We start from the raw sequence: 15,905 nt of genomic DNA on the forward strand, positions 1-15,905 counted from the left end.
CGTTTCGATAAAATATCCCCCTTTCCCTATTTGTTTCGATAGAAAAATCAGTTCGCATATATACATATATATTTGGTTCATTCATCCTACTCTTCATCTTCATCGTGTCAATTGTTCTCCGTGGTTTTTTTTGGGGAAAGTTTTTTTTGTTGCTAGTTAAAACCGTTCTAATTTTCCTATCCTTCCGGTGAATCATTCTTTTGCGTGATCTTTGTGAGTATTTTGGGAAATCAATCGATTAGTCGAGTTAAGTTTTTTATAAATCGAATCCGTAGGTTTGAAATTTGTTTAGAGGCGGTCTAGAATCAAAATTCGTTTGAAATAATCCTTTGTGCAAGTACAAGTATTCCGATAAATATAAAACCAAGTTCTATATAATATTAAGATATATATATATGAATATATTTATTTATTTAGTAGAAAGATAGAAATATAAAATTATAAATAAGTTCCACCTTAAAAATTATATAAGATACAAAAAAACTACAACCGAATACATCCTATAGTCTTTTTATCGAGCTCTGAACAACTGATTCTCTCTATGATAATTTATTCAAACCTATTTTTCTTCAACAAAAATATATATTTAACTATATCTATACGACTTATTTCAAGTGTTTAGCGAACCATTTTAACATGATCTTGTGAGCCTTTTCCGCTCTTCTTACAGCTCTCTTGTCCGTCTCGTTATAACCTAATGTCCAACCATGTTCGGCCTTAGGGAAGATCTTCACATAGCTATCAACCTGCGGAAAAGTAAAGAAAAAATCACCACTTTCTTTTTCATAAGATAGAAACATCTCAATTTTTCGAAATTTAATGTTATTACATTGGGCTTTGTCTCCAAAATTTTGTCAAACTCCTTTATAGTGGCCGGAGTTGTGAGGTTGTCCTTCCCGCCTCCCAAAATGGCAATCGGAGAATTAACTTCTGCAATATTTTTCATGTAAAAATTAATAGGTTAGTTATTTATGATAAATCTTATAACTTTTTCTAAAAATATTATTCAAAAAATATAATATATATAAGTAATAATAAAAGTTGAACAATAACACACTTATGATGTAAAAGATAATGCATTAATTAACTTAATATTAATCATAATAATATCTAAAACGCCCTTATAGAATGAACTATGATCGTGAGATAATGAATTTAAAAATATCTTAGATTATCGAGAATTTATCTACTACACATTCAAAAAATAGTAATTGCATACTCCATGTCCCAAAAATAAATAAATAAAATAAAAAATCTAAAATGTCTAAATTTATATAAACATTTTTTACCAAATAATTTTTTTTTTCAAATTTTATTAATACAAATATAAATAATATAATAAATAAAATAATACATTATAATATTATTTTAATATTTAAAATATTTTATTACAAATCAAAGCTAATTATTATTATTATTTTTTTATTATTATACAATCATCTTGGACTTTTATATTTGTATTTTGGGTTTGTTTGATTTTGGCCCAAACAAAAATCAATAATGTATGTATTTAATATATGTATTTATTATTATCTTTTTTTACAAAATATCATACAAAAATACCGATATAAATTAAAATTCAAATAAACTATTTTTATAGAAATGTTATAATTGTATAATAAAAATAAAAAATTGAAAAAGACAAAAGTCAAGTAAACAGAGCTTAAACTAATTAAAAATTAATTTAATGTCGGTAACAAATTTGATTAAGTGAGATTAAATTTTAAATTTAATAAATTAATTAAAAAATGCAAATTAATCGAGATAAAACTCATAATAAAACAATATATATATCTTACTTTCAATATCCGTATGATTTACGAACGAAGGATGGAGAAGGACACCCGTGTCTACCCGACTATCTTTGTTCAACACTTCTATGGCAACCTTACCTAAAACAACATTTTGATTAGAAAATTGAACAAATATTTATTATATCATAAACTATACGATAATATAATAGATAACGAACTAACCTCCCCAACAAAAGCCGGCAACTCCAAACTTTGTCACACCTTTTCTTTCGAGGCTGTCAATAATTGTCTTAACATCTTTATACTTTCCGTCCTAAGGAAATAAAATTGAGTTTTTAAATACTCCTCGATGAAATGATTATTGACAAAAACATATGTTCTTACACGGAATATTTTCTTACTACGCGAAACATTCGTATTATTTGTAAGTATATCTTTAAGATATGAGAAAATTATAATTTGGAATCTTTCAAAATTTATGATTTGTACATTGTTCATTGAAAAAAAATATATATATAATATTACATATCACGAAAATGAATTCAAAATTTTGAAAGTCTTATTCTTGTTGTCTACTTATAATTTCTAATTTATTTTCACACTATTTAACAAACATCACATCAAAATTTATTGTTTTATTTCAAATATTACTTCAAAATTTTAGTTTCTATTATAAATACTCCATCCGTCCAATTTCTGTTGTCCTAAAGTATATTTGCACAATTTTTCAGGTGATTGTCTTTTTGTTATGAAGGGACAAATTTGCCCTTAATTGTATGGTAGAGATTAAAAGTAATAAATGAATGAAGGGTAAAAATGTAAAATTTGTGTTTAAGAAAAAAAAAATAGTACAATAGTTGTTAGACGTCTCAAATAGAAAAATAGGACATTAGTTTGTGAACGAATGAATGATTAAATTGAATAGCTATTTACACCACAACAAACATCTATTTTTATTTAATTGCATACTAATATTATTTTTGAATTGTGATTTTGCAAAATTAATAATTAAAAATATAAATATTTTTTTATAAAAATTAAAATGTAAAAAAATTCAAATACTCATTGCAAAAAATTAAAAGATAAAAAGAAAAACTCCAAATACTTATACAAAATGTCATAAAAAGTCAAATATTCGATTTAAAATAATATATTTTATATTTTTTACATAATTCTTTATACCATACATCAAAAATAATTTCATCTAAAAGCCTTGGATGAACAGATTATTTATAAATATTTTATTTTAATAATAGTTAATGATATTATTTGTATGAAAAAAAAAAATTATTTTTGTCATTGTATATTATTTCGATGTAATAAAAATAAATATAAATTTGATGGTACGTGTAATAGTATATAAATAGTAATAAATACTTTGATTTATTTACTTTAGTAATCTAAAGCGTATAAAATTGAATAAAATCTCACCGTTTTATGATTCTTGTACCATTTGGTCATATTTTGATCGCTCGTATAAGCATCTCCATCGAAGAAATCCGGCACAACCGGGTAAAATCCCGCGGCAGCAACCTTATCTGCAATCATTCTGTGGAAATTGTGCAAATATTATTAATATATTTATTTTTATTAATTTTTAAATATTATATATAAAAAATATATTTTTTATTAAAACCAAATGCATATACATGATAAAATTGCAAAAATATATATATATATATCTGTATTATTTATATTTTATATGTTTCTGGAAAAAAAATAAGTTTTAGATGTATTAGACTTCAATTTATTATTGCTATCATTATTAGTTCATTTATTTTAAAGAGAGTTACCTCAAGTGGGGCCTTTCAAAACCTGCATAGCCAAAAAGATAAAAGAATCAAATCAATTAATTAAGAGTGTTGGATTTTGAGTTGGAATTTGAATAGTAAAAATTTTGAATTTGAATAATTGTATGATGTGATATAAATAGGTGTTTATGTGATGTTTTGAATGTAAAATTGATTTTTAGTATAATATAAAAAATGAAAAATAGGTGTTTGATTTGATATCTTTGGAGGAAAAAAATAGATAAATAGTGTAAATCCAATCCAATCCCCAAACAAACACACCCAAAAAGAATTTGAGCAAAGAATATACATCAAAACAAAAATTGTATTCTTTATCATACCACAAACAAAATTATAAAAATATATACGTAATGAGATTTCTAAAAAATAAAAAAAAAATTATACAAATATAAAGATATTTTTAATGTTAAGTACAATGAAATAAAAAATGAATATGACTCTTAGAGGCGAACCGAGAAAATATAACTTTTCTATTTATTTTTAGTAAAAGTAATCGTACACTAATATCAAAATTTTTTTAATTTAATTACTCCCTCCGTCCCACATACCGTGTCTGCTACACTGTAGACAAGGTATTTTAAGAGGAGTGTAATCAGTATATAATTAAGAATATATTAGTAAAAATAATTATCCTATAATATAAATAATTATAAATTAAGATTAAAATAACTAATTATTTTAATTAAAATTTTTAAAAAAATAAAATTAAAAAGTTTAAAATGAGATTAAAGTGTGTAATCATCTTTAAAAAAATAAGAAAAGTGATATGGTACATGAGACGGACAGAAACGGCAACATGTACATAGTATATGGGGACGGAGAGAGGGAATATTATTTAAAATACAAATATACCATTACTATATTATAATTTTTATAAATAAAATTAAAAGCAAATATACCAAAACTTTTACACATTTCAAAAAAAAAAGAAGATATGTATGAATATACCAAAAACGTCTGAAATGAGAATGACGACCCGACTGTTTGGACGAAAACCGCTCTTTCTCACGTAGCTTTCCAATCCTCCAATTCGTTCCTCTTCCCCTCTTTCTTCCAATTCCTTCGCCGCCGATCTGATTCCTCCTGCCAAATTATCTACAATTCATCAATTTAATTAACTATATATATCTATATATACATATAATTGTATTTCGATTTTGATTTCTAATTCGATTCCTACTTACCACTCGATCGGTTCTTCCATCGATCGATTAATAGAAAAGCTTAATAATGCAATTGAGATCTACTGTGATAAAATTAATTACCTAAGGAGGCTCCGATGCAAAGAGCGATGAAGAAGAGCAACTGCTGCTGCGTCCGTGCCGTTGCCGCCATTGTTGTTCAAAACTGCTGCTGAGCTTTCTTCTTTTCTTCTTCTTTTTGATCGGGCGTAGTATATATAGATTCTGTATCTTTTGTGAAATGGCGGTTTTGTCCCTGTAGAATATGTTCTGCGTTATATGAAATGACAGTTGTGTCCTTAGTATGCATAGGTAAGCACGGGCGTGGCGTTTTGAGAGAAAAAAATAATCTGTACGGAAATAGCAGTATAGCACGTTCTAGAAAGCAGCCTTATATTGTTATTACCCCTCTCGAACCTATGAGTATTTCTATCAAATTTTTTTTATTCATCAATTTATTTTTTTTAAAAAAATATTAAATTAAATATTTATTTTTAATTTTTTATATTATATTAAAAATTATTATATTCTAAGATATTATATCAATTTTTATTTATAAAAAAAAAAGACTAAAATCAAAACCTCTAAATAAACACATTTACTGGATCGATTAAGAAAGTTATTAGTAGTTTAAACTAATTTTTGTATTTTTTTATAAAGATATTATTAAGATTTTATAAAATAATAATAAGAGTTTTGAAGTAAAATGAATAGTGGCAATAATGTAAATAAATAATAATAATAATAATAATAATAATAATAATAATAATAATTACAAATTTTAGAGAATATCTGTTTTTTCTGTCACAAGCATGGTGCAACAACGAGAATTGAGGTCAATAGTATTAAATAGAATAATTTGGGAATTAAATAGTATGCTGTGAAAAAAATTTTATATTTATTTACGTGATGTGATGAAATAAAATATGTGATAAAAATTAAATATATCTAATTATTTCTTATTCTAGAAATAACTACAAAATATTTAAAACATACCAAAAATGCAATATTACAGAATACTTAAAACGAGGGGATATTTATTATTATTATTATTAAAGTGACAATGAGCAGGTTTTAATTTATTTAAATAAAAATTTGACTATTAAATATTTTCTTAGTTCACCTTGTACGTTTATTTCTAGCAAAAAAATTGGTAGTATTAATTTTTATAAAGATATTTATGTTTTAACTAAAAAATCAAATGATATAATCGTAAAATAAATATAAAAATATGAGCATTGTAATTGCTAGTAAAATCTATATTTAGTAAAGAAATAAATATATATTATTTTTTATTAGACAAGAAAATAAATATGTATATATAGTAAAAATGGATGGAAGAATATGATACCTCCTCCATCCTATATAATTTGTTCTTATTTTCTATTTTCGTCCGTCCCATATAATTTGTCCATTTCTTTTTTGGAAATATAATTATACACTTTAATCTCATTTTAAAATTTATAATTTATTTAATCTTAATTAAAATATTTAGTTATTTTAACCTTAATTCACAATTATTTTTATTATACAATAATTATTTTTACTAATACACTTCTTAATTACTTACTAATCACAGTTTACTTAAATTCTCGTATCTACAGTAATAGGCCCATAATACATGGGACGGAGAGAATATGTTTATTAAGGGTGTGTTTGTTTGGGGGTTAGTATTTTGAGTTGGAATTTGAATAGTAAAAATTTTGAATTTGAATAGTTGTATGATGTGATATAAATAGGTATGATGTAATGTTTTGAATGTAAAATTGATTTTTAGTATAATATAAAAATGAAAAATAGGTGTTTGATTTGATGTTTTTTTGAGAGAAAAAATTGGATGAATAATATAAATCCGATCGAATAATTATATTTTTTTGAAATTCACAGTTAACCTTCACACCATTGTCAGTGAGAAAAGTCATTTTCGTAGATATTTGACCGTGTGATTTTACATTTACTAGTCAAATAATAGTTTGAAAAAAATTTAGTTTGAATTTTGTATTAAAATAATGTACGATAAGATATTTTGTGAGAAAAAAAATGTATATATTTTTTTAAAATATAGAGTCCAAATAATAGAAATATCGTATTTTTTTTTCAAAAGAAACATATGAATTTCTAGGACAAATTTATTTTATTATTATAAAGTTTTATTGATTAAAAAATGAATATTAGAATTCAAAAGCAAGAAAAAGGACAAAGAATTTTGGGTGCGGTTTATTTGACTTCAAAATTAAAATTAATATTATTTGACTTGTACAGTTGTAAAATTATTATTATAACCAAACACATAATACACCATAAGACTATTTTAAATATTTTAAGAATAGTAAATTAAAAATTAAAAATAGAGTATTTAATATAATCTTTTGAAAAAAAATATATAATTTATATTTAATATTTTTAATACATATATATTTTTAAAAAATATTATAATATATATGGTTGTTTGATTTTGATTTTAATATTATTTTAATATGATTTCCTTTTTTTTTTTTAAATAACTTCAACAATATGAATTGAATAACATTATTTTGAATTAGGTAACATTTTTTTTTTTGGAAAAAACAAAATATATTATTATTATTATTATTATTTTCAGATAATATCTTATCTAACTCTTATTTAAACGTAAAAAAATACAAACATAAATAAAAAGCCATATAAACACTTTTAAATAAATATATTTAAACATTAAATATAATATTTAAATAATATTTTAAATATAATATATTAAGCTTACATATTTTCATTATTTTTATAAAATTTGACGGATGATTAGGGTTATTTGAAAAATTAAATGACTTTTTGGTCAACAAAATGAATATTGGAATTTAAAAGAAAGAGAAACCGACTAAGAATCAATATAGAAACTTCTGTTTTTGTTTACGTGTATATTTTTAAATAATTTAATACGATTTATTATTAATATATATATATATATTTAAAAAAATATCCTATCAAATATATATCTAATGATAAAATATCATATTAAATACTTATTAATTTTAAAATTCCACAAAAATTCTAAAATTTTTAAAATAAATAATTCATTCAGTTGTATTTGATTTTGGTCCCAAACTAAAACGAGTAATTAACGTTATTCAGCTCACATGTTTTTTAATAAAAATATACTCTCTGTTTTAATACAATAGTCCTGTTTGTCATTTTTATCAGTTTCAAAGCAATAGTCTTATTTCTGTAAATAATCACATTATTATAAAACTACATTTACTTTTTTATTATTATTACACAATCGCCACTATTTTTTACAATAATACATTCACAAGGGCAAAAAAATCTTTTACCCGTACTATTTACCCGGGATGGAAGGAATATTATTTTTTTATTACAAAATATATCATCATATCAAAATATCATTTAAATAAAAAATTAAATAAATCCATATTTAATGAATTTAAGTCAATTCCTTTTGAAACTTTCAGCAATGAAACTTCTATTTGAATTTAATACCAATAATTTTCCAATAATTATTATTATTATTATTATTATTATTATTATTATTATTATATACTTCACAATTTCTAATACATACCATTTTTTTTTTAATTTCTACAAAAGAAGGGATTGCTTTGTTTTGATTTAAAAATTGATTTAAATTTGTGATTAAATAGTATTTTGATATGATATTTTATAAGAAAAAATAATTTATTTTTATTAAAAATTGTACAAAATAATTATTTGTGTTTGAAATTATATTAAACAAATCTATATTTTTATTGAAACATATACAAATTAAATATAATTGTATTTTTTATTTGAAAAATAAAAACACACTGTAAACCTAACAATTACTTCATTTTTAAAACAACAAAATTTATTTTTTAACTCTATTTTAAGTTTTTACCATTTAATTATCATGTTTCATAATAAAATAATATATATTTTATATATTATCAAATTAAAATACTACTTAGATCAAAATCTAACTTATACACAAGTACAAAGAGAATAATAGTAATAAAGAAAGAACAAAAGATACAAATCCAAAATATTTTAACTTGAATTCAAAATATAGATAATCAAATTAAAAATAAAAAATTGTTAGTTGACTTCACTTCAATTCATAGACTTTAAATAATATAATTTTTTTTATTAAAATGATTTCTTGATATGATATAATAAATATAATATAAAAAATAAATAAATAATTTAATATTTAATATTTTTTTATAGAAATAATAAAAATTCTCAAAAAGATCTCCAAACAAACTCAACCTAAAACATTTAAATTTCATCCTCAACCCTAATATAGCACTTAATGAGTAATAATTGCTTTTAGACTTTATAAACTACAAATTTAAAAATGTTATAAATATTTTAATAAAATATTAAAAGAGCATAATAGAGAATTGAATAAAAAAAAGTGTTTAATAAAATTCTTCCCCTTCAAATTCTCCTAAATTGAAAGGAAATAAAAATTAAAAAAAAAATTAATTCTACTCCTCCTAACACAAAATTTTTTAAAATTCTATTATTTTTCCTCTCCTCTCCTCCTAAACTCTTGAACCAAACAGATACTAAATTTTAAATGAGACTATATATATAACTAAAAAAAAATATATATTTAATTTAAAAACAAATTAAATATTTTTAAAAACTAAAAAGCATATTCACTTTGGTGCTTTGCTCTTCATTTTAATTTTTTTTATTTAAATAATACCATTTTCATCCGGTTCTAAAAATTCTATATTAATTACTCCTTTCGTCCCACATAATTTGTCCCTATTTTCTATTTTCGTCAGTTCCACATAACTTGTAATTTCTATTTTTGGAAATATAATTATGTACTTTAATCGTATTTTAAATTTTAAATTTTATAATTTTTTTAAATTTTAATTAAACTATTTACTTATCTTAATCTTAATCTATAATTATTTATACTAAATAATAATTATTTTTACTAATACACTTGTTAATTATTTACTAATTATATTTTACCTAAATTCTCGTGTCTACGGTAATACACCCATATTACGTGGGACGGAGGGAATATTATATATAAAATGGTAATAAAAAAAATAAAAAATACTTCCAATTAGTGTAGAAGGACAAAAATATAAAGGACAATAATTTTGACAGCATATGATTGCAAAAAGTATTGAAACGGTAAACAAAGCTACCCTTGCATATGAGTTGCGTGATATTCGTTCAAAATAGGATTTATATGTTTAATTAAAAAAAAAATAACGAAAATAACTATAGACTGTTTTTATTTCTTGCATAAACTCAATTGCTTTTGCATATATTTTGTGTAAAATAAATACTAATAAATAAAAAAATATTTATTATTTATTATTTATTATTTATTTACTTATGTTTTTTAAAGATATCAATAGGTTAGAATCACACACCCTACCATCAACCAAACTCTTCCTTGATGTACGTTGGTTCAAACGGGGGCACTGCAATCGAATCAAAATCGCGAAGTCCCTGTCGATGCACAGTAACAGCGTCGGGTCGGGGGGGTTTTAGCAAGGTTTTTCCATTTTCATCCACCCAACATAAGGGATTTTCTCTGCTCTTTTTCATTCGCCAACAGAAATGGGGTCTCTGCGAAATGATGACCACGGATTGCCGGAGAAGGAGACCTCAGAAAACGGAGAGGAAGAGCCGATTCTCATGGATAAACCCCAGAAATTCACAATGTTCCCAATCGAGTATCCCCAGCTTTGGGAAATGTACAAGAAGGCAGAGGCCAGTTTTTGGACTGGTAATTCTATAATTTCTTGGGGGTTTCGTTTAAATTTGGGCCTTCGAATTGTGTTTTTGTGTGTATTGGATTCGATTTTTTTTGTGGAATGATTGCATGATTGAGGGGAATATGTTTTCGAAATTTTGTGCTTGAATTTGGAGTGGATTTGTTTTGTGTTCTGTGTGTATTATGGAAGGGATTTTTTTAGGTAGTCTGGTTTTGTTTTATTTTATTTTAAAGTCTACTTTCGGTTCTTGAAATTGGATTTTTATGGTTCTTTGGGATATGGTGTTTTTTTGTGGCGTTATGGTTGTTCATAATGTTGCAATTTGGTTTGATGGAATTCGAGTATTTAAGTATGGAAACGATTGTTTTTGGGGTTGTAGTTTTGGTTCTTGAAATTGGATTTTTGTAGTTTTATAGGATATGGTGTTTTTGTGGCGTTATGCTTGTTCATAATGATGGAATTTAGTATGACGAAATTCGATTTTTTAGTATGGAAAAGTGATGGTTTTAGGTAGTGTAGTTTGGGTTCTTGAAATTGGATTTTTATTGTTCTTTGGGATATGGTGTTTTTGCGGCCTCATGCTTGTTCATAATGTTGCAATTTAGTTACCGAATTTGATTATTTTAGTGTGAGTGATGGTTTTAGGTAGTAGTTTCGGTTCTTGAAATTGGTTTTTTTATGGTTCTTTGGGATATGGTGTTTTTGTGGTGTTATGCTTGTTCATAATGATGGAATTTAGTTTGAAATTCGATTTTTTTAGTATGGAAGTGATGGTTTTAGGTAGCGTAGTTTCGGTTCTTGAAATTGGAATTTTTATGGTTCTTTGGGATATGGTGTTTGTGTGGCGCATAAGCTTGTTCATAATGATGGAATTTAGCTTGATGACATTTGATTATTTTAGTGTGGAAGTGATGGTTTTAGGTAGCGTTGTTTCGGTCTTTAAAATTGGATTTTTATGGTTCTTTGGGATATAGTGTTTTCGTGGCCTGATGCTTTTTGGTAATGTTTCAATTTTGTTTGACGGAATTCGATTATCTTAGCATGGAAGTGATGGTTTTAGGTTCTTGAAATTGGAATTTTATAGTTTTTTGGGATATGGTGTTTTTTTCTTTTTTTCACCTTATGCTTATTAGTAATGTTTCAATTCAGTTTGACAGAATTCGATTATTTTAGCATGGAAGTGATGGTTTTTGGCAGTGTAGATTCACTTCTTGAAATTAAATTTCTATGGATTTTTTGGGATATGGTGTTTTTGTGGCATTATGCTTATTCATAATGATGCAATTAAGTTTGATGGAATTCGATAATCTTAGTATGATAATGATTGTTTTACACAGTGTAATTTCGGCTCTTGAAATTGGGTTGTGGTTTGTCAGAAAATAGTGTTTTTGTGTGGCCTTATTTTTATTAATAATAGTACAATTTAGCTCGACAAGCAATATAAATATTGGGATATCCTTGTATGTAGTATTACGGTTATATGGGTATGGAATTGATTGTTTTAAGTAGTTTTGTTTCACTTCTTGAAATTTGGTTGTGGCACCTCGGAATATGGTGTTTATGTCGATGCTTAATAAGGAGATTGGGATATACTTACTTGTAATGTTATGATCAAATAATATCGATATATATATATATATATCTCCGTGCTTAATATGAAATGTTAAACGAACTGAAGAAAACCACTAAATAATGTTATTTGTCCTTTTCTTTTCTTATTGCATAATGTGTCTTATTTATTTATTTTTTGTTTCTTGATTCGGAGCAATTTGGTGTTCTTTGATAGAATCATAGAATGTGACCGGAAACTCGAACTATTGGTTCTCACCCTGTTTAGTCGATTGCTGTAACGCTGCCCTTCTTCCATGATGTATTTTATGTCCGTGGATGCTTTTGTGCAGCCGAAGAGGTTGATCTATCACAAGACGTACAGCAGTGGGAAGCTTTGACGCCATCGGAGAAGCACTTCATAAGTCATGTTCTGGCGTTCTTTGCAGCATCGGATGGGATTGTATTGGAAAACTTGGCTGCTAGATTTCTCAACGATGTGAAAATTCCTGAGGTAAATAGGTTATGGAGAAATCGGCATTAAATGAGCTATGGAAAATAGGTTAGTTTATAATCTTTGATGCGCACTTTTATTGAATTAAGAAGTGACGGTGCTCGGATGTTTATGTGAGGTTGTTTTTTCCTATAATCTTGGCACGACAAATGTTTCTGATCCCGACGTTAGGATGTTAAAGTGGTTTGCAAGTGATGATAACTCTTCATCTGTTATCTGGAGACTTGTGTGTTTGATTTTGATTTAAAATTGACCTTTTGATTTGAGTTTTGGTTTAAATTGTATTTTGATTTGATGTTTTCTGAGAAAAGATAATGTATTTTTATTGAGAATCGTAAGGGAAGAATAATATTGATTTGTATTGGGAATATATAAATATTGGTATTGATTTGAGATCCATAGCGTGTACGAATTTTTAATCCTTTTTATTTTGTCCTAAAGAGAAGGTTTATTTTGTCGGGATGTTACATAAAATTTAATTGTTGTCGTAAGAACATTGGATCAAACCTAATGAAAAGTCCTTATAATTAACCTTCTTGTTACTGACAGGCTCGGGCATTTTATGGATTTCAAATTGCTATCGAAAATATACATTCAGGTACAGATCTTTGAATTTGTGGCAGTCTATAAAATTGTATACTCTAGAAATCTAATTTTTATTTTGAAATTTCTTACAGAAATGTATAGCTTGCTCTTGGAAACGTATATCAAGGACTCGAAGGAGAAGAACAGCTTGTTTAATGCTATCGAAAACATTTCGTGCATTGCTCGGAAAGCCAAGTGGGCTCTGAATTGGATTACGAGGTGTTCATTTAATGCTTTTCTACGCTGTTGTGCTGTCGTATTTTTTGAATCGTGTTTCTAATTTTGTTGTGATATTTCTCGGAAGTTTATGAGAAATCTTAATTTGTCACATGTTCAAAGCTCAGTTTCGAGACTAAGGTTATAAAATACCGTTAGTTTGTGTGGCCCAAAAATGTCGTGTTCATGTTTAATCCCATCAAAAATGTCAATCACTATTTTAGTCTTATTAGTAATGTCATTTGAAGTTGTCACAATTAATATTGATTAGAAAAATGTTGCACTAGATACTCACGGCGATTGAACTGATTGTATCTTGCACAGATTTTTCTATCGATCGTAAACTTCGAAATCGATGAGCTTTAGGTGACTAAAAATTGATCAATTATCGCAACAAACTTAAAAATGCGGTTAAAATTACGTCTGCCAGACAATACAATTAAAATTGCAATTGATTTTTGTATTGGCTCTATCATCTTCTTGTCAATTTCTGCGACGGTTTTGTTGAGATTGTGTTGGAATATAATGCATAAGAAAACTTTTATCAATGTGCAGTTCGAGCTCATTTGCGGAGAGGCTCGTTGCTTTTGCTTGCGTCGAAGGAATTTTCTTCTCCGGGAGGTATTCTATTCAGAAAATATCTTCTTTTTTTTTTGTTTTTGGATTGATTTCATTTTCACGATGCGATTTTCTTCTGTTCTCAGCTTCTGTGCTATTTTTTGGCTTAAGAAAAGGGGATTGATGCCAGGCTTGACATTCTCCAACGAACTTATTTCGAGAGACGAAGGTCTCCACTGTGATTTTGCTTGTCTTCTGTACAGGTAAGTAATCCGTTCTCGCTTCAGTGTTTGCATTCGATCGGGGTGGAGTTAGTTGACTTCTATTTGCTTCAATTATATACATACATATATATATATATATATTTGCAGTTTACTTAGGAAGAAACTCGATAGGGAGAGAGTTTATCTTATCATTGAAGAAGCTGTAGAGATTGAGATCGAATTTGTTTGCGATGCTTTGCCTTGTGCGCTCATTGGTATGAATTCGACTTTAATGAGCCAGTATATAAAGTTCGTTGCTGATCGACTTTTGGTACATGCCATTTCTCTCTTTCTCTCTCTCTATACATATATATATATGTATGTATGAAATATTTATGAGATACGAGTCAGTTTCTTTAACTAATTTTTTTCAGATTTTATGATTTGGACTCTGCTATTCTCGAAAAAAATACATAAAATATCCCATCAAATATTATTTTAATACCAAGCTCAAACTAATTTTTCCCAAATTCAACAAAAAGAAATTCTCTTTTTAGATTTTCGCAATAAATATATATATATATATCTTCACCTATAGTCACTTAAAGTTTTGAATTTCACAAAGGTAAACTGTATTTTACGTGATCTGTCTTTTTTATCGCCATCACACCTATGCATACATATTTTTTGCGCGGGAAACATTCACATATTTTCAATTTTGCTTCTCAGGCAACTTTGGAGTACCCGAAGAAATATGGTGCGGAAAATCCTTTCGAGTGGATGGAGTTCATATCTCTACAGTAAGCGTTACATTCGCGCGAGATTAATATAGCATTTGAAAGCCATTTCTTGAGTCATAAAATTCACGTAGAAATTGAAATTGCTCGCTACATTTGCGCATATTCTTAGTATCAAACCTTTATTACCCCTTGTTATCAACGCCGTGTGATTTCTTTATTCCGTTTTATCGTTATTGATTGTTGCTTAACTTTGTACAGAGGAAAGTCTAACTTCTTCGAGAGAAGAGTCGGGGACTATCAAAAGGCGTCTGTGATGTCGAATTTGCTGAACGGTTCCCAGGATTACGAGTTCAAAATGGACGAGGACTTTTAGGCGTTACTTAGATTTCGTTATCGAAAGGTAGAATTATGATTCGGAAACTAAGGGCTTAGAATTTTTTTGAGCAAACACACGATTTGTAGAATATATATATCAGTGTCTTGCCACGGTGATTGCTCAATCGACCTCGTCTTGTAGAAGTTGCCGCTTGGGCGTACTTGGTTAAATCGCTATAGTATATGGAGGATTTTACGATTGCTCGAATTTTTTCTTCGCACATTTTTAGTTTTCTATGTATAGAGTATTGTAGCGTAGTTTTCTTATTACGTTCAAACTTAGCGCATCGACGCTGTAGAAAGTTCAGAGATCAAAATGGCTTAGGATAATCGAACTTTAAGAGAGTTGATTGTATATGATTTGGCACAAAAACGATTATGCATAAATTTTAGGGTGCGTTTCTTTAGGGAGTTTTGAAGAAATTTGGGTTTGAATTTGATTTTTATTTGAATTTTGAAGTGAGTTTGAACTTACGTGTTTTTTTTTTGTGTTTAGATTTGGGTTGGATTTGGAGAGTTTTGATGTGTATTGATTTGATTGTAATAAGTATAATAATATAAATGTGTATTAATTTGTAAAATTTGATTATAAATTTATATTATATCTATATATATATTTTTAAATTTTTATTTATTTGTATTATAAATTTTTTTATTATAATTTGACATATCAGTCATTTACCTACTCTTCCATGAA

General features: G+C 26.3%; 2 protein-coding genes across 3 annotated transcripts; one reads left to right on the plus strand and one right to left on the minus strand.

The window, feature by feature from the left end:
* Window positions 1-429: 429 nt before the first annotated feature.
* LOC127250715 (endo-1,3;1,4-beta-D-glucanase-like) lies at window positions 430-4,956 on the minus strand. 2 transcript variants are annotated; one of them, XM_051274128.1, is made up of 8 exons: window positions 4,831-4,949; window positions 4,514-4,660; window positions 3,548-3,569; window positions 3,186-3,303; window positions 1,977-2,067; window positions 1,800-1,892; window positions 830-930; window positions 430-746 (listed from the first exon to the last, which is right to left on the minus strand). In XM_051274128.1, the coding sequence occupies exons 1-8, from the start codon at window positions 4,898-4,900 to the stop codon at window positions 606-608; spliced, it is 783 nt and encodes a 260-aa protein (XP_051130085.1). In that variant the 5' UTR covers window positions 4,901-4,949; the 3' UTR covers window positions 430-605. The 2 variants fall into 2 exon arrangements, with proteins under 2 accessions (XP_051130085.1, XP_051130086.1); XM_051274129.1 differs by having other exon boundaries at window positions 431-746; window positions 4,514-4,648; window positions 4,831-4,956.
* A 5,164-nt stretch (window positions 4,957-10,120) lies between these two features.
* LOC127250059 (ribonucleoside-diphosphate reductase small chain A) lies at window positions 10,121-15,575 on the plus strand. Its single transcript, XM_051273207.1, has 9 exons — window positions 10,121-10,480; window positions 12,371-12,531; window positions 13,081-13,129; window positions 13,209-13,335; window positions 13,888-13,953; window positions 14,037-14,153; window positions 14,262-14,424; window positions 14,823-14,893; window positions 15,092-15,575. The coding sequence occupies exons 1-9, from the start codon at window positions 10,312-10,314 to the stop codon at window positions 15,204-15,206; spliced, it is 1,038 nt and encodes a 345-aa protein (XP_051129164.1). The 5' UTR covers window positions 10,121-10,311; the 3' UTR covers window positions 15,207-15,575.
* Window positions 15,576-15,905: the final 330 nt, after the last annotated feature.

The sequence above is a fragment of the Andrographis paniculata genome, unplaced genomic scaffold (genome assembly GCF_009805555.1).
Source record: "Andrographis paniculata isolate CXL003 unplaced genomic scaffold, ASM980555v1 Contig37END, whole genome shotgun sequence".
Lineage (NCBI taxonomy): Eukaryota > Viridiplantae > Streptophyta > Magnoliopsida > Lamiales > Acanthaceae > Andrographis > Andrographis paniculata.

Excerpts from the sequence above, each read along its gene's own strand:
- LOC127250715 (XM_051274128.1), bottom strand. The coding sequence starts at position 4,900 with ATGGCGGCAACGGCACGGACGCAGCAGCAGTTGCTCTTCTTCATCGCT. Across the intron at positions 3,570-4,513 it reads TCTCATTTCAGACGTTTTTG|GTTTTGAAAGGCCCCACTTG; the intron begins GTATATTCATAC and ends TTGGCTATGCAG. Across the intron at positions 1,893-1,976 it reads TGCCGGCTTTTGTTGGGGAG|GTAAGGTTGCCATAGAAGTG; the intron begins GTTAGTTCGTTA and ends ATGTTGTTTTAG.
- LOC127250059 (XM_051273207.1), top strand. The coding sequence starts at position 10,312 with ATGGGGTCTCTGCGAAATGATGACCACGGATTGCCGGAGAAGGAGACC. Across the intron at positions 13,954-14,036 it reads GGAATTTTCTTCTCCGGGAG|CTTCTGTGCTATTTTTTGGC; the intron begins GTATTCTATTCA and ends TTCTGTTCTCAG. Across the intron at positions 14,154-14,261 it reads TTTGCTTGTCTTCTGTACAG|TTTACTTAGGAAGAAACTCG; the intron begins GTAAGTAATCCG and ends ATATATTTGCAG.